General features: G+C 50.9%; 1 protein-coding gene across 1 annotated transcript; it reads left to right on the forward strand.

Moving 5' to 3' along the window:
• Positions 1-3,332: 3,332 nt before the first annotated feature.
• Positions 3,333-12,852, forward strand: LOC137335502 (ciliary microtubule inner protein 1-like). The gene is made up of 4 exons (XM_068000842.1): positions 3,333-3,498; positions 5,870-5,951; positions 9,840-9,938; positions 12,146-12,852. Exons 1-4 carry the CDS (start codon positions 3,437-3,439, stop codon positions 12,299-12,301), a joined length of 399 nt encoding a protein of 132 aa, XP_067856943.1. The 5' UTR covers positions 3,333-3,436; the 3' UTR covers positions 12,302-12,852.
• Positions 12,853-24,772: the final 11,920 nt, after the last annotated feature.

Below are 24,772 nucleotides of genomic sequence, written 5' to 3' on the forward strand. Positions count from 1 at the left end.
CTGAACTATGGAGAGGTCGTGAGCTCCGAGGGAAGGGGTGCTATGGGGACCAACTCAAAACACATCCACTTCCAGGTGGCTGAAGAGCTCACACACCAACTTCCATTACATCGTCTTACCCCCGGGAGCAATTCATTCCACATGACGGCACAATTCATGTTTTACGTGAAGCTCTGCAGAAAAATAGTAACTGAAATCCTGGGCGGATTTGAGAATTCCCAAGCCGTCCCAGGCTCTCTGCACCGCATGATCCTTGTCACATTGTGAGTCTGGAACGAAGATTCTGCGCAGCCCCCGGTATTCACAGTTCACCAGTCCTCATCCTGCATTAGGGTGTTTGGTTTGCAAACTTGCAAAGGAGCTGTAAAGAATCATTAATGAGCAATAGGCACGGTCAGTCGTGCTACATTCAATTCGACACAGTCAGTGCTGGGACAATTAGTCCTGTTATACACACAGTCAGTCCTGTTATACACACAGTCAGTCCTGTTATACACACAGTCAGTCCTGTTATACACATAAAGTCCTGTTATACACACAGTCAGTCCTGTTATACACATAAAGTCCTGTTATACACAATCAGTCTTGATATACACAGTCCTGAGTGGGCTGTCTGGCGGGGGGGGGGGATTGCCCAGAGCCCCGCTCCTCTCCCCCAGTGATGGGCTGTCTGTGGGGGGGGGGATTGCCCAGAGCCCCGCTCCTCTCCCCCAGTGATGGGCTGTCTGGGGGGGGTGGATTGCCCAGAGCCCCGCTCCTCTCCCCCAGTGATGGGCTGTCTGGGGGGGGGGGGGATTGCCCAGAGCCCCGCTCCTCTCCCCCAGTGATGGGCTGTCTGGGGGGGGGGATTGCCCAGAGCCCCGCTCCTCTCCCCCAGTGATGGTCTGTCTGTGGGGGGGGGGATTGCCCAGAGCCCCGCTCCTCTCCCCCAGTGATGGGCTGTCTGGGGGGGGGGGATTGCCCAGAGCCCCGCTCCTCTCCCCCAGTGATGGGCTCTCTGGGGGGGGGGATTGCCCAGAGCCCCGCTCCTCTCCCCCAGTGATGGGCTGTCTGGGGGGGGGGATTGCCCAGAGCCCCGCTCCTCTCCCCCAGTGATGGGCTGTCTGGGGGGGGGGGTGGATTGCCCAGAGCCCCGCTCCTCTCCCCCAGTGATGGGCTGTCTGGGGGGGGGGGATTGCCCAGAGCCCCGCTCCTCTCCCCCAGTGATGGGCTGTCTGGGGGGGGGGGGGGATTGCCCAGAGCCCCGCTCCTCTCCCCCAGTGATGGGCTGTCTGTGGGGGGGGGATTGCCCAGAGCCCCGCTCCTCTCCCCCAGTGATGGGCTGTCTGGGGGGGGGGGTGGATTGCCCAGAGCCCCGATCCTCTCCCCCAGTGATGGGCTGTCTGTGGGGGGGTGGATTGCCCAGAGCCCCGCTCCTCTCCCCCAGTGATGGGCTGTCTGGGGGGGGGGGGGATTGCCCAGAGCCCCGCTCCTCTCCCCCAGTGATGGGCTGTCTGTGGGGGGGTGGATTGCCCAGAGCCCCGCTCCTCTCCCCCAGTGATGGGCTGTCTGGGGGGGGGGGGATTGCCCAGAGCCCCGCTCCTCTCCCCCAGTGATGGGCTGTCTGTGGGGGGGGGGGATTGCCCAGAGCCCCGCTCCTCTCCCCCAGTGATGGGCTGTCTGGGGGGGGGGGGATTGCCCAGAGCCCCGCTCCTCTCCCCCAGTGATGGGATGTCTGTGGGGGGGGGATTGCCCAGAGCCCCGCTCCTCTCCCCCAGTGATGGGCTGTCTGGGGGGGGGGGGGATTGCCCAGAGCCCCGCTCCTCTCCCCCAGTGATGGGCTGTCTGTGGGGGGGGGATTGCCCAGAGCCCCGCTCCTCTCCCCCAGTGATGGGCTGTCTGTGGGGGGGGGGATTGCCCAGAGCCCCGCTCCTCTCCCCCAGTGATGGGCTGTCTGGGGGGGGGGGGATTGCCCAGAGCCCCGCTCCTCTCCCCCAGTGATGGGCTGTCTGGGGGGGGGGGGATTGCCCAGAGCCCCGCTCCTCTCCCCCAGTGATGGGCTGTCTGGGGGGGGGGGGGATTGCCCAGAGCCCCGCTCCTCTCCCCCAGTGATGGGCTGTCTGTGGGGGGGGGGGGGGGGATTGCCCAGAGCCCCGCTCCTCTCCCCCAGTGATGGGCTGTCTGGGGGGGGGGGATTGCCCAGAGCCCCGCTCCTCTCCCCCAGTGATGGGCTGTCTGTGGGGGGGGGGGATTGCCCAGAGCCCCGCTCCTCTCCCCCAGTGATGGGCTGTCTGGGCGGGGGGGGATTGCCCAGAGCCCCGCTCCTCTCCCCCAGTGATGGGCTGTCTGGGGGGGGGGGATTGCCCAGAGCCCCGCTCCTCTCCCCCAGTGATGGGCTGTCTGGGCGGGGGGGGGGGTTTGCCCAGAGCCCCGCTCCTCTCCCCCAGTGATGGGCTGTCTGGGGGGGGGGGATTGCCCAGAGCCCCGCTCCTCTCCCCCAGTGATGGGCTGTCTGTGGGGGGGGGGATTGCCCAGAGCCCCGCTCCTCTCCCCCAGTGATGGGCTGTCTGGGGGGGGGGATTGCCCAGAGCCCCGCTCCTCTCCCCCAGTGATGGGCTGTCTGGGGGGGGGGGATTGCCCAGAGCCCCGCTCCTCTCCCCCAGTGATGGGCTGTCTGGGGGGGGGGGGGATTGCCCAGAGCCCCGCTCCTCTCCCCCAGTGATGGGCTGTCTGTGGGGGGGGGGGGGGGGATTGCCCAGAGCCCCGCTCCTCTCCCCCAGTGATGGGCTGTCTGGGGGGGGGGGGGATTGCCCAGAGCCCCGCTCCTCTCCCCCAGTGATGGGCTGTCTGTGGGGGGGGGGATTGCCCAGAGCCCCGCTCCTCTCCCCCAGTGATGGGCTGTCTGTGGGGGGGGGATTGCCCAGAGCCCCGCTCCTCTCCCCCAGTGATGGGCTGTCTGGGGGGGGGGGATTGCCCAGAGCCCCGCTCCTCTCCCCCAGTGATGGGCTGTCTGGGGGGGGGGGATTGCCCAGAGCCCCGCTCCTCTCCCCCAGTGATGGGCTGTCTGGGGGGGGGGGATTGCCCAGAGCCCCGCTCCTCTCCCCCAGTGATGGGCTGTCTGGGGGGGGGGGGATTGCCCAGAGCCCCGCTCCTCTCCCCTAGTGATGGGCTGTCTGGGGGGGGGGGGGATTGCCCAGAGCCCCGCTCCTCTCCCCCAGTGATGCTGCTGCGGATGGAATGAGTCAGTCGGCGTCTCGTTGCCATGGGGACGGCGCCGGCGTCACGTGTTGCAAACAATGGGCCCGATTGTTACACTTGAAATTGACGCGGGGGCGCGCGGGGTCCCGCCAGTCTGCGGGAGCGAGCAGCAAAGGGGCAGGAGCCGGGGTCCGGGGACCGGGGGGCAGCAGGTCGGAGCCGGGAGACAGGACCTGAGAGACGGAAGGCAGTGACCAGCATGAGCGGCAAGGGGGGGTCCGACCCCAGTAACTACAACTTCGTGGCAGCGGACAGACAGTGGTAATTAAAAAGCAGCGCATTTATTTCAGTCCTTTGGCAATATAACAGTACAGGGATTGTCTTTAATCACCAGAGCAGTCCACTATGACAGTGCCTCACTAGGACAGTCCACTATCACAGTGCCTCACTAGGACAGTCCACTATGACAGTGCCTCACTAGGACAGTCCACTATCACAGTGCCTCACTAGGACAGTCCACTATCACAGTGCCTCACTAGGACAGTCCACTATGACAGTGCCTCACTAGGACAGTCCACTATGACAGTGCCTCACTAGGACAGTCCACTATGACAGTGCCTCACTAGGACAGTCCACTATCACAGTGCCTCACTAGGACAGTCCACTATCACAGTGCCTCACTAGGACAGTCCACTATCACAGTGCCTCACTAGGACAGTCCACTATGACAGTGCCTCACTAGGACAGTCCACTATCACAGTGCCTCACTAGGACAGTCCACTATCACAGTGCCTCACTAGGACAGTCCACTATCACAGTGCCTCACTAGGACAGTCCACTATCACAGTGCCTCACTAGGACAGTCCACTATCACAGTGCCTCACTAGGACAGTCCACTATCACAGTGCCTCACTAGAGCAGTCCACTATCACAGTGCCTCACTAGGACAGTCCACTATCACAGTGCCTCACTAGGACAGTCCACTATCACAGTGCCTCACTAGGACAGTCCACTATCACAGTGCCTCACTAGAGCAGTCCACTATCACAGTGCCTCACTAGGACAGTCCACTATCACAGTGCCTCATTAGGACAGTCCACTATCACAGTGCCTCACTAGGACAGTCCACTATCACAGTGCCTCATTAGGACAGTCCACTATGACAGTGCCTCACTAGGACAGTCCACTATGACAGTGCCTCACTAGGACAGTCCACTATGACAGTGCCTCACTAGGACAGTCCACTATGACAGTGCCTCACTAGGACAGTCCACTATCACAGTGCCTCATTAGGACAGTCCACTATCACAGTGCCTCACTAGGACAGTCCACTATGACAGTGCCTCATTAGGACAGTCCACTATGACAGTGCCTCACTAGGACAGTCCACTATGACAGTGCCTCACTAGGACAGTCCACTATGACAGTGCCTCACTAGGACAGTCCACTATGACAGTGCCTCACTAGGACAGTCCACTATGACAGTGCCTCACTAGGACAGTCCACTATGACAGTGCCTCACTAGGACAGTCCACTATCACAGTGCCTCACTAGGACAGTCCACTATGACAGTGCCTCACTAGGACAGTCCACTATGACAGTGCCTCACTAGGACAGTCCACTATGACAGTGCCTCACTAGGACAGTCCACTATCACAGTCCCTCACTATGACAGTCCACTATGACAGTGCCTCACTAGGACAGTCCACTATCACAGTCCCTCACTATGACAGTCCACTATGACAGTGCCTCGCTAGGACTGTCCACTATGACAGTGCCTCACTAGGACAGTCCACTATGACAGTGCCTCACTAGGACAGTCCACTATCACAGTGCCTCATTAGGACAGTCCACTATCACAGTGCCTCACTAGGACAGTCCACTATGACAGTGCCTCACTAGGACAGTCCACTATCACAGTGCCTCACTAGGACAGTCCACTATGACAGTGCCTCACTAGGACTGTCCACTATGACAGTGCCTCACTAGGACAGTCCACTATGACAGTGCCTCACTAGGACAGTCCACTATGACAGTGCCTCACTAGGACTGTCCACTATGACAGTGCCTCACTCGGACAGTCCACTATCACAGTGCCTCACTAGAGCAGTCCACAATGACAGTGCCTCACTAGGACTGTCCACTATGACAGTGCCTCACTAGGACAGTCCACAATCGCAGTGCCTCACTAGGACAGTCCACTATCACAGTGCCTCACTAGGACAGTCCACTATGACAGTGCCTCACTAGGACAGTCCACTATCACAGTGCCTCACTAGGGCAGTCCACAATGACAGTGCCTCATTAGGACAGTCCACAATGACAGTGCCTCATTAGGACAGTCCACTATCACAGTGCCTCACTAGGACAGTCCACTATGACAGTGCCTCACTAGGACAGTCCACAATGACAGTGCCTCATTAGGACAGTCCACTATCACAGTGCTGTCACTAGGAATGACTATACCGAGTGCGTGTGACTGTGCAGAGAGTGACAGCGCAGGGTGAGAGTGACAGCGCAGGGTGAGAGTGACAGCGCAGGGTGAGAGTGACAGCGCAGGGTGAGAGTGACAGCGCAGGGTGAGAGTGACAGCGCAGGGTGGAAGGGGGGAGGAGAAATAAATACATTTCAAAATAGTGTGTTTTACATATTTAACAGTGAACTGATTGAAAATCTATCAATTTTGTTTCAGGACAAACCTAATCGTATTCGAGGCAGAGGCAGCAAAGAAATGGGCAAACAAATGGGGATTCCTGGTAACTCAGCGCGATCAGGTAATCCCACTCCTGATCTCCAGAATCCGATATGGGCACGATTCAAAAGGGATTTGGAGAAGGGGAGGGAGCAGATTAGATTTGTGCCACGGGACTCCAATTCACTTCCTGCTCCATGTACATTACTCGCCATTCTGAATCGACGAATGGTCAGATCCCGCAGGCTGCCTCGCCGTTTCCACTTGGCCGTACTCTGCACACTCCCGACGTGAGCTCATTTGCCACCCACACTGGGGTTGGCTGGGGTTTTAGAAGTGTGGATCCTAGGGAAAATTGGCCGTCATGAGGCCCAGCGTGGCTTGACTGCATAGACTTCTTCCCCATTACGACCTGCAAGCATGAGGAAGGAGCAGTAGCAAAAACAAGGCATGTCCCTATCCTACTAGGTCCATTTCCCACAGCCACATCAAGACCCAGGAATTGGATAATCTTTCAATGGCTGGAATTGTAGCCCTACTCCTCCGCCCCCCCCCCCCTCCCCACCCTTCAGCTTTACTTGGGCTCAACCTTTACATTAGTCTTTGCTCAATAAATGCAATTGTCCTTATCTCCATCTGTTTTGTGTTCAGCCAAGGGGAAGGATAATCCGTGTTAGATTTGCTTTCTCACTCTTTTCCTCTTGCTGCCTGCGTCTATTGTGCAGGAGGAAATGGTTTTATGATAGAATGAAGGAGGCTCACCCTATTGGTTTGCTAACTCAGCCACGCAGAGATAAGGACCCAGGTTAGGGGCCTGGTGTGTGTTGGGTCAGTTGACTTCATCCAGGGTATCAGCAGGGGACGCTGCAATTGACCTCAGTGCAACAGCTTGTCAGAGGAGGAGGATCAGGCTGGGATCCTGTTTCTGATCACTATCCAGTGGCCTCTTCTGGAAAACGCACTTTTTTGGATCGAGCTCGCCTGTGATGCCCTCCATAGTTGATCAGTCCTTGGTCAACAGCAATTCCAAAACTGGCGCCCTTCACCATTTCAGGGAAACTAATAACGAATCAAAGACTGGAACTCACTAATGTTAACATAAGCACGAAAACAGCATTAAAAAAAATAATTCCACTAAAGACTGACAAATCCCCAGGACCTGATGGTTTCCATCCCAGGGTTTTAAAGGAAGTAGGTGAGAACATTGCAGATATTTTAGCCGTAATCTCCCAAAGCTCTCTCGATTCAGGAATTGTCCCTTTAAATTGGAAAATTGCAGATGTATCGTCATTATTTAAGAAAGATGACAGAGAGAAATCAGGAAATTATAGACCTGTTAGTCTAACATCTGTTGTAGGGAAGTTATTGAAATCTATAATTAAGGACAGAATGACTGAGCACTTAGAAACATATGAGCTGATTAGAGAGAGCCAACATGGATTTGTAAAGGGTGGGTCATGTGTAACGAACTTAATTGAATTTTTTGAGAAAGTAATTAAAGTAGTAGACAGGGGAATGTCTATGTTGGTAATTTATATGGACTCCCAAAAGGTATTCGATAAGGTTCCATGTAAGAGACTGTTAGCTAAAACTAAAACTCATGGAATTGAAGGCAAATTATTGACCTAGTTAGGAGATTGGTTAGGCGATAGAAGACAGAGAGTAGGGATAATGGGCATGTACTCGAATTGGAAGGAAGTGACGAGTGGTGTCCCACAAGGACCTGTGCTGGGGCCTCAACTATTCACTATATTTATTAATGACTTAGATAACACAATAGAGAGCCAGATATCCAAGTTTACCAAAGACACAAAGATTGGTGGCATAGTAAGTAGTGTAGAGTATAAAATTACAAAGAGACATTGATAGATTAAATGAGTGGGCAAAGCTGTGGCAGATGGATTTCAACACAGGTAAGTGTGAGATCAAAAAAAGGATCGATCCGAGTATTTTTTGAAATGGTGAAAAGCTAGGAACAGTGGAGGTCCAAAGAGATTATGGGGTCCATGTACACAGATCACTAAAATCTAATGGTCAGGTACAAAAAATAATCAAAAAGTCTAATGGAATGTTAGCCTTTATATCTAGAGGACGAGAATATAAAGGGGAGGAAGTTTTGCTGCATCTATACAAGGCCATGGTTAGACCACATCTGGAGTAATGTGTATGGTTCAGGGCACCGCACCTTAGGAAGGATATATTGGCCTTGGAAGGAGTGCAGTGCGGATTCACCACAATGTTACCAGGGCTCCAGTGGTTAGATTATGAGGAGAGATTACATAAACTAGGCTTGTATTCCCTGGAATATAGAAGGTTAGGGGGTGATTTGATTGAGGTTTTTAGGATTTTGAAAGGAATTGATAGGGTAGATAGAGAGAAACTTTTTCCGCTGGTGGGGGAGTCTAGGACAATGGAACATAACCTTAAAATCAGTGTTAGGAGAGAAGTTTAGAAACACTTCTTCACACAAAGGGTGGTAGAAGTGTGGAACTCTCTCCCACAAAAAGCAGTAGATGCTCGCTCAATTAATAATTTTAAATCTGAGATCAATAGATTTTTGCTAGCCAAGGGTATTAAGAAAAATGGAGTTAGGATACAGATTAGCCATGATCTCACTGAATGGCGGATCAGGCTTGAGGGGCTGAATGGCCTACTCCTGTTCCTATATTCCTAAAAGGACAATAGCAGCAGATGCATGGGAACACCATTACCTCCAAGTCACACACCATCCCGACTTGGAAATATATCGCCGTTCCTTCATCGTCACTGGGTCAAAATCCTGGAACTCCCTACCTAACAGCACTGTGGGAGAACCTTCACCACACGGACTGCAATGGTTCAAGAAGGCGGCTCACCACCACCTTCTCAAGGGGCAATTAGGGATGGGCAATAAATGTCGGCCTCGCCAGTGACGCCCACATCCCCAGAATGAATTTAAAACCATGATGACTCACATTGTCTAGACTCACATTTGAGCAGTGCCCTTACGATTTCCCCGTGCGGGCTGCTGGCGGGTAAGATACGTGCCCGGACAACAAGCTCCCGTAACCACTGCAGAATTGTTTGAAAGTTTTTTTTAAGTGGGGAGTGCCCCATAAAGAACATCGAGCCTTCTCTGTGAGAAAGCGTTCACTTTGAAGTTAGTTTCTAAGGGCATGGTTCAAAGGAGAGCTAGACATTGAAAGAGTCCTGAGTTTATTAAAAGCTAACAGCCCATGGCCATGAATTTTAACATATCACAAGTGCAGAGAAGAGTCTGGTCCCCTGTGTCAGGGGTCTGGGTTATGAGTGGAGAAACTTGGGCTTTTTAGCCTAGAAGGGAGGAGATATACAACAATTTTAAAGGATATAAAATAAGTTAACCCGGAATATTAATTTAAATATTTTTGTTAGGTGAAGGTATTAAGGGTTACAGGGCCAAGCTGGGTAGATGGAGTTAAGATACAGATCAGCCATGATCTAATTGAATGGCGGAACAGGCCCGAGGGGCTGAACGGCCTGTTCCTATGTTCCTAACTTTTACTTGTACCCGCATATGATCCGTGCTGAGATCCCAGCCCTGGCAGCAACAGGGATGTGGCAGTGGGCCTCAGCGCCGTCTGGACTGGGAATAAGAAACTCATCCGGGTTTCCCAGCCTTCCATGTCCGCCCATTCACCCCCCTGCTGGAAAGTGCACGTGTGTGTGTGGGTGTGTGGGTGCGGACGTCAGAGTTGGACTGCGCTGTGATGCCCACCGTAGCTGCACGACCTCCCAACCCGCTCTCGCGGGTCGCCCGTGGCAAAGGGCCCACTTGGACGAGGTTAGACGAGGAACTGAACCCCAGCAAAGAACCGATGCTTTCAAGAGAGGAGAGGAGCAAAATGGTGAGACTGGCCTTGCATGTATGACCTAACCCTGAGGGAACAAATCGTGCCCCTTGTGTTCAAATCCAGCTAATTGCCACGAACGCTATTAATTTTCCTTTCAGATTGAGGCTGAACAGGAGAAATTGAGAACTAAATGCAGGCTCCTTACCCCTGAACATCTGAAGGTTCGACCTGCATCTCCCATCAGCAAGTACATCAAGGTTGGAGTGCCTTTCATTCTCTTAATAAGTCCTGGTTATGGTAGATCTTAACTCAGATGTAAAGCCCCATTCTTCTACGCATGATCTAGTCATGCCACTCGGATTATGGCTTCATGGTCAAAATCCTGGAACTCCCCTACCTGACGGCACTGTGGGAGAACCTTCACCACACGGACTGCAGCGGTTCAAGAACAATGTCCACCACCACCTTCTGAGGGGCAACTCAGGACGGGCAATAAATGCCGGCCTTGCCAGCGACGCCCACATCCCCAGAACGATTTTTTTTTTAAAGTTCTGATCTGGACACGCTTTCCGGACTATTCTACTGTGGACTGACATCCGGGCTGAGAACCCACCCAACACGGGCAGTGCCACCCGCACTGCAATGAGCCAAGCTCGCCGGATAGCGTGCGGCCATCTCATTCGCATCACTTTGTGGCGCTCTGGGCAAGTCACTTATGCCATGCCGGGTGTGGCAGGGCTACACTGCCAGGTGCCAGCAGCCAGTAAAGGGCCTCAGGCTGCCATTGTGCCCTGGGCAGTTTTCCAGCGAGGGAAGCAGGGATACCAGGCACAGGGCAGGGGTAAAAGAAGCATAGGGGCATCAGGCACGAGGGTGCGGGTGCCAGGAGGCCAGCGGCGACACTAGACAGTGATGGGCAGGAATTTCTTTTAAGACAACATGGCCTTTCTTTCAGCGCCTTTCCAAATAGGGCACAGTGCAGCTGGAAGGCCACACGGGAGCTCCAGCCACATTCTGGGATGGCTGCCTAATTTACATTGAGGCTGGGGCCTACTGAGATTGGCACACAGCTTATACAGAGGCTGCCAGATCCCCTTTTGCTCTTGGCGCCCGCAATGGGGCATGATGTAGGCCTCAGGCCTCCATGCTCAATACTACAGGGAAGTGGGTACCTGACGACACCAGCACCTCTGGCGACCCATTGCACTGCCAAATTCAGCTGACCCGATGAGATGAAAATCTTTGCCAGTTCCTACAGGTCCTCACAACCCAGCCCCTCCTGGGCCCGCAGCGCAAAACTCTGGGTAATTCAGCACTTATTGGCACAGAATTAAGGGGGTGAAATTCCATGGTTCCGCCATTTTTTCCCCGATGTCTCCACGGCTTTTCCGCTGAAGGTACGGTGGATGAACGGCACATCCTCCCCTGCCCCCACCCCCATCTCCCACACCTCTGCAGAACTTTAATCTCCATGACATCTCATTGATAAAGCACACAGGCAATTGGGACTAGCTTAGTGGTATAAACTGGGTGACATGGACATGTTGGGCCGAAGGGCCTGTTTCCATGTTGTAAACTTCTATGATTCTAAATGGAAAAATGCTAACCGGGGCAATAGGGGGCGCACTTCTGAGGCTGGGACTGGCAGGGGTGCACCCTTCCCCCACGACCTGAACACAAGGACACATTCCCAGCTCTGTGCGGGCACAGATTAAATACAGTGAACGCCCAAAGATCCCTCACCCGTGAAACCACAAGGAGAAACAGCATTTTCCTCTCACTAGAAACAAAGAACGGCTGGTCACGAGTCACCAGGCAACCAGGGGAAACGCTCAAAATGTCTGCACGCTTGTCTCAAAGGTGCTGTGTTTATCTATTAAAGAGTTTGAATTTGTCATTCCCCTCCCACACTATGTCCAATATACGACCTTTCAGATAGACTCAACTAAGCAATGGATGAAATGTAACTCTTCCAAATCTCTGCTGCCTGCACCCTATCTTGTACCCTAACCCTAAGGCCCACACACATATCACCTCTCTCCTCACCAGCCTCCAAGGCCTCCTCATTCCCCCAGTGCATCAAATGCAAACTCCTTCTCCTCACCATTCCTCCGTGCCCTCGGCCCTGTAAAACTCTTCAACCATATCTATGAATGTCTCCATCTATATTTCTTTATCTATCTCTATCTATTTCTATCTATCTACTTATCTCTATATTTATTTGTCTACTGCTAGCTCTATTTATTTATCTATTTCCATCTGTCTATGTTGATCTATCTTTCTATTTACCTATCTGTCTCCATCTATCTACCTATCCATCTCTCTCTGACTCTCATTCTTTTCCTTTCTCTATCTCTATATCTTCATCAATGTATCTCTCTATTTATCCATCTATCTCTATCCATCTAACTATGTATTTGTCAAACACTCCAGACTTAGTTTGGATTTCTGTGTCCTACTGTAGGTGGAGCCATCCCCTGCCATACCGGAGACAACCCAAGGGTTTATCGGCTGGAGGTCTGCGATACCAGGATTGGAATTGGAGCGATACGGAGGTCCCAAGCGAGGGAAGTGGAGCTTCGTCCGTCAAATGAACTGGCCTGAAGATTCTTTTGACTAACTTTGCAGCAGTGAGATCACTTTTGTCATCAGTACAATTCATCTACGCAATGAAGTTCAGGGGCTCGTAGCTGCGGATACAGCTCACAGTGACCGCTCCAAGGTTTTATCTTGACAGAACCTACGATCCATTCCACAAGACTTAAAAAAAAATTTGGAAACACATAACAGAAAAGCAGTTTTGCATTAAATATTTTTTCTTGATCATTTTTCTCTTTCGTTAATTTCCTCTCTACTCCAAATATTCACCTTTCAGTCAGCGCAATGTGGCCTAAACTAAGGAAATTGCTTTCAGTTCCAGGTTAGTGTCCTCCGGAATACAGTAATCCTCACTCGAGGGTGTTTATTCCATCCACTTGAATTAATGGAAGGCTGCCAAGGATATAATGCCTGTTGGGTCAAAATAGGAAATGGGTAAAGAGACTTTGCCCAAAGTCAGTCCAGACTCCTTCAGTACAACTGGCAGTCAAACCCATCAGAAATAAATATTTAATATTTCCAAACCATTTTTGCGCTTAGAGAGACTGTACTTCATACTTACAATAAATTCTTCCTCTGCAATAATGATTTAATTTGTGCTTTGTGGCATTGTGTTTTTCTTCCTGTGAATCCATCCTATAGAATGTGCTTTCTTTCCTTTTGCTTTTTGCCTTAGCCAGGGGGCATTGGTGATATGTACTAATCAAAATGTTGGTGCTCTTCAGGGAGACAGTCAACAACACAAGAAACCTGGCCCCGTGTGGATGGTATCCTTCTGTATATCTCGCCAAGCCTTGGACCACCCAGCCCATCAGGCCAGGGCCCTTCAAACCTTCATTGTTATAAGATTAACTTTGGCAAATCTGAAGCCAGGCCCATTCACCCTCCGTTCCTTGAGGGTCTTCACTCTGGCTTTCCGTCGTTAAGCTGGCGAAAGGCTTTCGGGGGGTGTTGTAAACGTGATTAAGATGCAGACCCTTATTCGTTTACTGCCCCGGTGAAGACTTTCTGAGCATAAATCAACTTTTTCCAAAGTTTGCGTCTCTCAATAAAATACATAGACTGGACCCAAAGTCCAGCGACCAATTCCCAGTGGAGTTGCTGTGGTACCTGACTGAAAGCATTATTTGCGGCAGATTAAAAGCAGTCGGTGGCTTTTTGGTATCTGTTCCCCCTCCCCATCAGAGAGTGTCGTTGGCTTCTCTGCAGGAAAACCGTTCACCACCTCTGCCTTTGTTCCAGCACCGACTCACCGAGTCTCAGAAATCTGACCCCACACTTTCTTTCTTCAGTTTTATCTACGAATTTGGACAAAACTCCGTTGACATCCCTGTGGGGATTTCGTCCCTGTCTCCAATAGCAATACATCTGGATATTTATCCCAGTGGACGTTATGCTTGAGTGGGAGGAGGTTTAGGCTGATGTCCAGATCTCAGTCCCAATCTACATCCCTGAAGAGTGGGAAGAGGTTTGGACGATTGCCCCACCAATTGTAGAACCCGTCCGATCTCCATCCCGTTGATTTTAAAATCGGGCAGGTTCTATAAGCGGGGGATCCACTCCGCATATTACCATCCAGTCCGGTGAAGGTGGAAATGACCAGCGATCTGTTCCTGGGCTGTTGTATATCAACAAATGGTGCATTTCCTTTATGTGAATCTCGTTTTAACCCTGATGGCATTTTAATGAAAAACAGAAGACGCAAAAAATAATGGGCAAGATACTGTATTTCATGAAGGGGAGTCTTTCTTGTGTCAACACTGCTACTCGTTCATAGAAAACTGTGTGATTGCTGTGCAAATAATGAACACACAGAGAAGTGGGGCTCCCATGTGCACAGAGGATACTTTGGAGGCCCTCCTGCAGGAGATGTGGTAAAGGAGGCCGACTCCAATCCTTGTGTGGAAGCTGAAGGACCAGCTGGCTGAAGTGTTGTGGGGGCACAGAGTTCAGAATCTGGGTGATAACGAGGAACATGATCTCTGGTATCAGGGGTATTGCACGGCATAACCGTAAATGGTGAGGGGCAGAGCCTCAGGGACAGAGCATGCAGAGTATCTTTCCCTTTCATCTCAACAGTCTTGCATTGCACAAAGGAGGTAGGACACACTTTTAATGGGGCAACACACTTAACCTGCACTGGAACACACTGCAATACTCACTCCTAACCTGCACTGGAACACACTGCAATATTCACTCCTAACCTGCACTGGAACACACTGCAATATTCACTCCTAACCTGCACTGGAACACACTGCAATATTCAGTCCTAACCTACACTGGAACACACTGCAATATTCACTCCTAACTTGCACTGGATCACACTGCAATATTCACTCCTAACCTGCACTGAAACACACTGCAATATTCACTCCTAACTTGCACTGGATCACACTGCAATATTCACTCCTAACCTGCACTAGAACACACTGCAATATTCCCTCTAACCTGCACTGAAACACACTGCAATACTCACTCCTAACCTGCACTGGAACACACTGCAATATTCAGTCCTAACCTACACTGGAACACACTGCAATATTCACTCCTAACCTGCACTGGATCACACTGCAATATTCCCTCTAACCTGCACTGAAACACACTGCAATACTCACTCCTAACCTGCACTGAAACACACTGCAATACTCACTCCTAACCTGCACTGGAACACACTGCAATATTCACTCCGAACCTGCACTGGATCACACTGCAACATTCCCTCTAACCTGCACTGAAACACACTGCAATACTCACTCCTAACCTGCACTGGAACACACTGCAGTATTCACTCCTAACCTGCACTGGATCACACTGCAATATTCACTCCTAACCTGCACTGAAACACACTGCAATATTCACTCCTAACTTGCACTGGATCACACTGCAATATTCACTCCTAACCTGCACTAGAACACACTGCAATATTCCCTCTAACCTGCACTGGAACACACTGCAATATTCACTCCTAACCTACACTGGAACACACTGCAATATTCACTCCTAACCTGCACTGGATCACACTGCAATATTCCCTCTAACCTGCACTGAAACACACTGCAATACTCACTCCTAACCTGCACTGAAACACACTGCAATACTCACTCCTAACCTGCACTGGAACACACTGCAATATTCACTCCGAACCTGCACTGGATCACACTGCAACATTCCCTCTAACCTGCACTGAAACACACTGCAATACTCACTCCTAACCTGCACTGGAACACACTGCAGTATTCACTCCTAACCTGCACTGGATCACACTGCAATATTCACTCCTAACCTGCACTGGAATACACTGCAATTTTCACTCCTAACCTGCACTGGAACACACTGCAATATTCACTCCTAACCTGCACTGGAACACACTGCAATACTCACTCCTAACCTGCACTGGAACACACTGCAATATTCACTCCTAACCTGCACTGGAACACACTGCAATACTCACTCCTAACCTGCACTGGATCACGCTGCAATATTCACTCCTAACCTGCACTGGATCACACTGCAATATTCACTCATAACCTGCACTGGATCACACTGCAATATTCACTCATAACCTGCACTGGATCACACTGCAATATTCAGTCCTAACCTGCACTGGAACACACTGCAATACTCACTCCTAACCTGCACTGGAACACACTGCAATATTCACTCCTAACCTGCACGGGAACACACTGCAATACTCACTCCTAACCTGCACTGGATCACACTGCAATATTCACTCCTAACCTGCACTGGATCACACTGCAATATTCACTCCTAACCTGCACTGGATCACACTGCAATATTCACTCCTAACCTGCACTGGAACACACTGCAATATTCACTCCTAACCTGCACTGGAACACACTGCAATATTCACTCCTAACCAGCACTGGAACACACTGCAATACTCACTCCTAACCTGCACTGGAACACACTGCAATATTCACTCCTAACCTGCACTGGAACACACTGCAATATTCACTCCTAACCTGCACTGGAACACACTGCAATACTCACTCCTAACCTGCACTGGAACACACTGCAATATTCACTCCTAACCTGCACTGGAACACACTGCAATATTCCCTCTAACCTGCACTGGAACACACTGCAATATTCACTCCTAACCTGCACTGGAACACACTGCAATACTCACTCCTAACCTGCACTGGAACACACTGCAATATTCACTCCTAACCTGCACTGGATCACACTGCAATATTCACTCCTAACCTGCACTGGATCACACTGCAATATTCACTCCTAACCTGCACTGGAACACACTGCAATATTCACTCCTAACCTGCACTGGAACACACTGCAATATTCACTCCTAACCAGCACTGGAACACACTGCAATACTCACTCCTAACCTGCACTGGAACACACTGCAATATTCACTCCTAACCTGCACTGGATCACACTGCAATATTCACTCCTAACCTGCACTGGATCACACTGCAATATTCACTCCTAACCTGCACTGGAACACACTGCAATATTCACTCCTAACCTGCACTGGAACACACTGCAATATTCACTCCTAACCTGCATGGAACACACTGCAATATTCCCTCTAACCTGCACTGGAACACACTGCAATATTCACTCCTAACCTGCACTGGAACACACTGCAATATTCACTCCTAACCTGCACTGGAACACACTGCAATACTCACTCCTAACCTGCACTGGAACACACTGCAATATTCACTCCTAACCTGCACTGGAACACACTGCAATATTCACTCCTAACCTGCACTGGAACACACTGCAATACTCACTCCTAACCTGCACTGGAACACACTGCAATATTCCCTCTAACCTGCACTGGAACACACTGCAATATTCACTCCTAACCTGCACTGGAACACACTGCAATATTCACTCCTAACCTGCACTGGAACACACTGCAATATTCACTCCTAACCTGCACTGGAACACACTGCAATATTCACTCCTAACCTGCACTGGAACACACTGCAATATTCACTCCTAACCTGCACTGGAACACACTGCAATATTCCCTCTAACCTGCACTGGAACACACTGCAATATTCACTCCTAACCTGCACTGGAACACACTGCAATATTCACTCCTAACCTGCACTGGAACACACTGCAATACTCACTCCTAACCTGCACTGGAACACACTGCAATATTCACTCCTAACCTGCACTGGAACACACTGCAATATTCACTCCTAACCTGCACTGGAACACACTGCAATACTCACTCCTAACCTGCACTGGAACACACTGCAATATTCACTCCTAACCTGCACTGGAACACACTGCAATACTCACTCCTAACCTGCACTGGAACACACTGCAATATTCCCTCTAACCTGCACTGGAACACACTGCAATATTCACTCCTAACCTGCACTGGAACACACTGCAATATTCACTCCTAACCTGCACTGGATCACACTGCAATATTCACTCCTAACCTGCACTGGAACACACTGCAATATTCCCTCTAACCTGCACTGGAACACACTGCAATATTCACTCCTAACCTGCACTGGAACACACTGCAATATTCACTCCTAACCTGCACTGGATCACACTGCAATATTCACTCCTAACCTGCACTGGATCACACTGCAATATTCACTCCTAACCTGCACTGGATCACACTGCAATATTCACTCCTCACCTGCACTGAGTTTCAGTACAGTGGGTGCTGGGGTACAGTGGGTGCTGTGGGCTGAGCTTTGTGAAACTCTGACCTAATCTGAGTGATTATTCTACAGATACGAGCCCTGCTCTCACCAGCAACTCAGCCTCGTCTCACCGGCTGAAAGCAGCGGACGCAAAATCCAGCCTTTCTGCGAATTGTACATACGACACCCCGCGCCCAAACTTACCGCCCAGCACGGCCCCCCACGGCCCAGCACGGTCCCGCACGGCCCCCCATGGCAGCGCAAGGACCCGCACGGCCCCCCGCAGCCCAGCACAGTCCCGCACGGCCCCCCACGGCTCCCCACGGCAGCGCAAGGACCCGCACGGCCCCCCGCGGCCCAGCATGGCCCAGTATAGAAGACAATGGAAGGTAAAATCAGGGCCAGTCGGCTCATCCACTCCTGTCAGTTTCCCGCCAGGCGGGTTAGGTTAAAATTAACCATATATATATGTGTGTGTATGTACTGTATATATGTGTGTAATATATACATATATGTGTAAAATATATATTTATATATGTGTAATATATGTGTATGCGTAATATATATATTTATATATGTGCGTAATATATGTGTGATATCTATATGTTTATGTGTGTGTAATATATATGTGTGCATAATGTATGTAATATATATATTTATGTGTGTGTGTATATTTTTTTTATTATTATTCATTCATGGGATGTGGGCGTCACTGGCAAGGCCAGCATTTATTGCCCATCCCTAATTGCCCTCGAGAAGGTGGTGGTGAGCCGCCTTCTTGAACCGCTGCAGTCCGTGTGGTGACGGTTCTCCCACAGTGCTGTTAGGAAGGGAGTTCCAGGATTTTGACCCAGCGACAATGAAGGAACAGCGATATATTTCCAAGTCGGGATGGTGTGTGACTTGGAGGGGAATGTGCAGGTGGTGTTGTTCCCATGTTGCCCTTGTCCTTCTAGGTGGTAGAGGTTGTGGGTTTGGGAGGTGTTGTCGAAGAAGCCTTGGTGAATTGCTGCAGTGCATCCTGTGGATGGTACACACTGCAGCCACAGTGCACCGGTGGTGAAGGGAGTGAATGTTTAGGGTGGTGGATGGGGTGCCAATCAAGCAGGCTGCTTTGTCCTGGATGGTGTCGAGCTTCTTGAGTGTTGTTGGAGCTGCACTCATCCAGGCAAGTGGAGAGTATTCCATCACACTCCTGACTTGTGCCTTGTAGATGATGGAAAGGCTTTGGGGAGTCAGGAGGTGAGTCACTCGCCGCAGAATACCCAGCCTCTGACCTGCTCTCGTAGCCACAGTATTTATATGGCTGGTCTAGTTAAGTTTCTGGCCAATGGTGACCCCCAGGATGTTGATGGTGGGGGATTCGGCGATGGTAATGCTGTTGAATGTCAAGGGGAGGTGGTTAGACTCTCTCTTGTTGGAGATGGTCATTGCCAGGCACTTGTCTGGCACGAATGTTACTTGCCACTTATGAGCCCAAGCCTGGATGTTGTCCAGGTCTTGCTGCATGCGGGCACTGACTGCTTCATTATCTGAGGGGTTGCGAATGGAACTGAACACTGTGCAATCATCAGCGAACATCCCCATTTCTGACCTTATGATGGAGGGAAGGTCATTGATGAAGCAGCTGAAGATGGTTGGGCCTAGGTATATGTGTGTATGTAATAAATATATATATATATGAGTGTGTAGATATAGGAACTTTTTTAAACACTTAAAGAAAAGCATAGGAAATACTGACTGATTTTCTAACGGTCAGAATTCTGAACTGAACGGGTTCCTGGGAACCTCACCTGGTGAGACCCTGGTTCTTTATCACAGGGCGCCCTCTGCTGGCTTTGGTGGGAATTCATTCTATCTGAACACAGCCCATTCAATGAACAAAAAGCAAAATATTGCAAATGCTGGAAAACTGAAACAAAAATTGCTGGAGACACTCAGCAGGTCAGGCAGCTGTCGGCAAGAAAACGTGCCTCAGTTGACATTCAATTCCGAGGAAAGGTTTATACGAGACATCAACTGACTTGTGTTTTGGTTACGTCCAATGAACACTTTAAAATACATCCAAAATGAGGAAAAATGGCAGTTCATTGCAAATTCCCAAATCACTGCACAGCTTTAAGTGGTAAACGAGTATATTGACCCAACAAGTGTATTACATAGGGAGCTCGGGGATGCAGGGAAATAAGAAAGAAAGACTTGTATTTATATAGCGCCTTTCATGACCTCAAGATGTCCCAAAACACTTCACAGCCAATGAAGTACTTTTGAAGTGTAGGAAACGCAGCAGCCAATTTGTGCACAGCAAGATCCCACAAACAACAATGTGATTGTGACCAGAAAATCTGTTTTAGTGATATTGGTTGAGGGATAAATATTGGCCAAGACATAGGGGGAACTTGCCAGCTCTTCTTCAAATAGTGACATGGGATCTTCTACATCCACCTGAGAGGGTAGACAGGGCCTCGCTTTAACGTTCCATTCGAAAGAAGGCTCCTCCGACAGTGCAGCACTCCCTCAGTACTGCTATGAAGTATCAGCCTGGATTTTGTGCTCAAGTCTCAGGAGTGGGACTTGAACCCACAACTTTATGACTCATAGGCAAGTGTGCGCTAACTGAGCCGGGGCTGACACGATAATGTATACTATAGGGTGCCGAGAGGTCTAAAGTATAGGTACAATGATGTACAGTATAGTGTGCAATAAAATCAGAAAATACTGGAGAAGCTCAGCAAGTCAGGCAGCACCTGTGGAGAGAGAAACAGAGTTAATGTTTCAGGTCGAAGACCTTTCGTCAGAACTGGAAGATGTTAAAGAGTTAAAGTTTTTAAGCTAGTACAGAGCCAGGGAAAGGGGGAGGGAGAGGAGAGGAGGAAAGAACTAAAGGGAAGGTCTGTGATAGGGTGGAGGGCAGGAGTGATTAAAAGACAAAAGGATGATGTGCAAGGCAAGGAGGGTGGGAATGGGACAGGTTAAGAAACAAAAGATTGGTCAGGAGTAGCTGTAAATGGCAGCAGCAGAACCATTACCAGCACTAGCTGACCAAAAAACGGGAGCAGTGATTATGGTCTGAAGTTATTGAAATCAATGGTGAGTCCGGAAGGTTGTAAAGATGAGGTGCTGTTCCTCGAGCTTCATTGAGCCTCATTGGAACAGTGTAAGAGGCCGAGGACCAAGAGGTAGTGGGATGGGGAATTAAAATGGCAAGCGACCGGCAGGTCAGGGTCACACTTGTGGACAGAGCGGAGGTGTTCAGCAAACCGATCACCCAGTCTGCGTTTGGTCTCCCCAGTGTAGAGGAGACCGCATTGTGAGCAGCGGATACAGTATAATAAATTGAAAGAAGTACAAGTAAATCGCTGTTTCACCTGGAAGGAGTGTTTGGGGCCCTGGACGGTGGAAAGGGAGGAGGTGAAAGGGCAGGTGTTGCATCTCCTGTGCTCGCATGGGAAGGTGCCGTGGGGGAGGAGAGCGGGTGTTGGGGGTGATGGAAGAGTGGACTACGGTGTCGCAGAAGGGGGCGGTCCCTTCGGAATGCTGAAAGGGGAGGGGAAGATGTGTTTGGTGGTGGGATCACGCTGAAGGTGGCAGAAACGCCAGAGGACGATATGTTGAATGTGGAGGCTGGTGGGGTGGAAATTGAGGACAAGGGGGACCCTCTCATGGTTCTAGGGAGGGGAAGGGGTGAGGGCAGAAGTGCAGGAAATAGGACGGAGGGTCGAGGGTCCTGTCAACTACAGTGGAGGGGAATCCTCGGTTGAGGAAAAAGGAAGACACATTGGAAGCACTGGTGTGGAAGGTGGCATCGTCAGAGACGGAGAAACTGGGAGAAGGGAATAGAGTCCTTACGGAAGCGGGGTGGGAGGAAGTGTAATTAAGGTAACGGTGGGAGTCAGTGGGCTTATAGTAGATATTGGTTGACATTGGTCCCCAGAAATGGAGATAGAGAAGTTGAGGAAGGGAAGAGTCGGAGATGGACCATGTGAAGTTGAGGGAAGGGTAGAAACTGGAAGCAAAATTGATGAAATTTTCCAGTTCGGAGTGAGAACAGGAAATGGCACCAATACAGTCATCGATGTATCGGAAAAAGAGGTGAGGGAGGGGACCCGAGTAGGACTGGAACAAGGAATGTTCCACGTATCCCTCAAAAAGGCAGGCATAGAAGGGACCCATACAGGTTCCCATAGCGATACCTTATATTTTGGAGGAAGTAAGTGGAGTCAAAGGAGAAGTTGTTCAACGTAAGAACAAGTTCAGCCAGGCGGAGGACGGTGGTAATAGGGACTGGTTGGGCCTCAGTTCAGGAAGAGGCGGAGGGCCCGCAGGCTGTCCTGGTGGGGTCATGGAGGTGTAGAGGGACTGGACATCCATGGTGAGAAGGAGACGGTTAGGGCCGGGGAACTGGAAACCAATAAAGTGGCGGAGGGCGTCTCAAGAGTCACGGATGTAGGTTGGAAGAGACTGGACAATGGGAGAAAAAAATAGAGTCGAGATAGGAGGAAATAAGTTCCGTGGGGCAAGAGCAGGTTGAAATGATAGGTCTCCCAGGGCAGTCTTGTTTGTGGATCTTGGGCAGGAGGTGGAAGCGGGCTGTGTGGGGCTGGGGGACTATGAGGTTGGAGACTGTGGATGGGAAGATCTCCAGAGGAAATGAGGATAGTGATGGTCTGGGAAACTATGGCTTGATGTTCGGCGGTGGGGTCATGGTCCAGGGGGAGGTAGGGGGAGGTGTCGGAGAGTTGGCGTTCAGCCTTTGCAAGGTAGAGGTCTGTTCCCCACACAACAACAACACCGCCCTCGTCAGCAGGGTTAATGACAATGTCAGGGTTGGACCTGAGGGAACGGAGTGCTGCGAGTTCAGGGGGAGGTGGGTTAGAGTGAATGAGGAGAGCAGAGAAATTAAGACGGCCGATGTCATGCCCGCAGTTCGCAATGAAAAGATCGAGAGGGTAAGAGGCCAGAGTGAGGGGTCCAGGTGGAACGAGAATTCTGAAGATGGGAGAAAGGTTCCGCTGGGCGAGGGGAAGACTCACGGACAAAGAAGTGGGCGCGGAGGTGAAGATGACGGAAGAGGAGCTCAGCATCGTGTCGAGCTCGAAATTCATTGAGGTGTAAAGGGATGAAGCTAAGGCCTTTGCTGAGGACTGATCGTTTGGGGTCAGAGAGGGGAAGGTCAGAGGGAATGGTGAAAACACGACAAAGGGTGAGATTGGAGGGAGGGATGGGGTCAGAGGAAAGTGAAGGGGAAGAAGGATCAGGAGGGGCGTTGGTATCTAAGAGTTGTTGAAGCTTGCGGTCCTTGACACCTGAAAGGAAGAAGAAAAGTTTTTGTTAAAGCACAGAATGAGGCAAAGGATGAAATGGAACTGCAGATCAGGACAACTCTGGAATAGAGTGAGTCGGTGCTGCTGGAGAGAGAGGTCGAGAGCCCTTTTGTCATTGAATCACTCGTGCCCTCCACCCTATCACAGACCTTCCCTTTTGTTCTTTCCTCCCTCCCCCACCCCACCTTCCCCTTGCTCTGTATTTGCTTAAAAATTTTAACTCTTTAACATCTTCCAGTTCTGACTAAAGGTCTTCGACCTGAAATGTTAACCCTGTTTCTTTCTCCACAGATGTTGCCTGACTTGCTGAGCTTTTCCAGTATTTTATGTTTTTATTTCAGATTTCCAGCATCTGCAGTATTTTGCTTTTGATATAGTATAGTGTGCCCAGGGGATTGGGGATTGGTACAGTAATGTATAGTATAAGGTGCCCAGGGGATTGGGGATTGGTACAGTAATGTATAGTATAAGGTGCCCAGGGGATTGGGGATTGGTACAATAATGTATAGTGTAAGGTGCCCGGGGGGACTAGGGTACTGGTACAATAATGTATAGCGGAGGATGCCAGGGGACTGGTGTTTTGGTACATTAATGTATTGGGTGCCAGGAGACTATTGTCCATCATCCATCTCCCTCCTCGTAGAGGTTGCATCAAGTGTAATATGTAAATATGCAAAATTAGAAACCATTTGGAGAGACTTCTATTGATTTATTTTGTCCCAGATGTCCCAAATAAATAATCGTGTCAAATTCCTGGATTTGGATTGGTAAAATTGTGGAACATGACAGAGAAGGGGATATTGCATAGACTCGGCCGTGTCCTGCAATAGGTATCACAGCATGAGACACTGAGCAATAAATATAGTGGCTTCATTAACACTGACACTCAGTGACAGGCCTAAGGGATAATCACAACTCCCCACTCCCCATCACCCCTCCCCATCACCCCTACCCAGTCCCCATCACCCCTCCCCAGTCCCCATCACCCCTCCCCAGTCCCCATCACCCCTCCCCCCTCCCCATCATCCCTCCCCAGTCCCCATCACCCCTCCCCAGTCCCCATCACCCCTCCCCCCTCCCCATCACCCCTCCCCAGTCCCCATCACCCCTCCCCATCACCCCTACCCAGTCCCCATCACCCCTCCCCCCTCCCCATCACCCCTCCCCAGTCCCCATCACCCCTCCCCCCTCCCCATCACCCCTCCCCAGTCCCCATCACCCCTCCCCAGTCCCCATCACCCCTCCCCAGTCCCCATCACCCCTCCCCCCTCCCCATCACCCCTCCCCAGTCCCCATCACCCCTCCCCAGTCCCCATCACCCCTCCCCAGTCCCCATCACCCCTCCCCAGTCCCCATCACCCCTCCCCACTCCCCATCACCCCTCCCCACTCCCCATCACCACTCCCATCACCCCTCCCCAGTCCCCATCACCCCTCCCCAGTCCCCATCACCCCTCCCCAGTCCCCATCACCACTCCCCACTCCCCATCACCACTCCCCCCTCCCC

This window comes from Heptranchias perlo, chromosome 19, assembly GCF_035084215.1.
Source record: "Heptranchias perlo isolate sHepPer1 chromosome 19, sHepPer1.hap1, whole genome shotgun sequence".
NCBI lineage: Eukaryota > Metazoa > Chordata > Chondrichthyes > Hexanchiformes > Hexanchidae > Heptranchias > Heptranchias perlo.

Bases quoted from the DNA above. Each gene is read 5' to 3' on its own strand.
- LOC137335502 (XM_068000842.1), top strand. From the start codon at position 3,437: ATGAGCGGCAAGGGGGGGTCCGACCCCAGTAACTACAACTTCGTGGCA. The intron at 3,499-5,869 runs GTAATTAAAAAG...ATTTTGTTTCAG, and splicing joins GTGGCAGCGGACAGACAGTG to GACAAACCTAATCGTATTCG. The intron at 9,939-12,145 runs GTTGGAGTGCCT...GTCCTACTGTAG, and splicing joins CCATCAGCAAGTACATCAAG to GTGGAGCCATCCCCTGCCAT.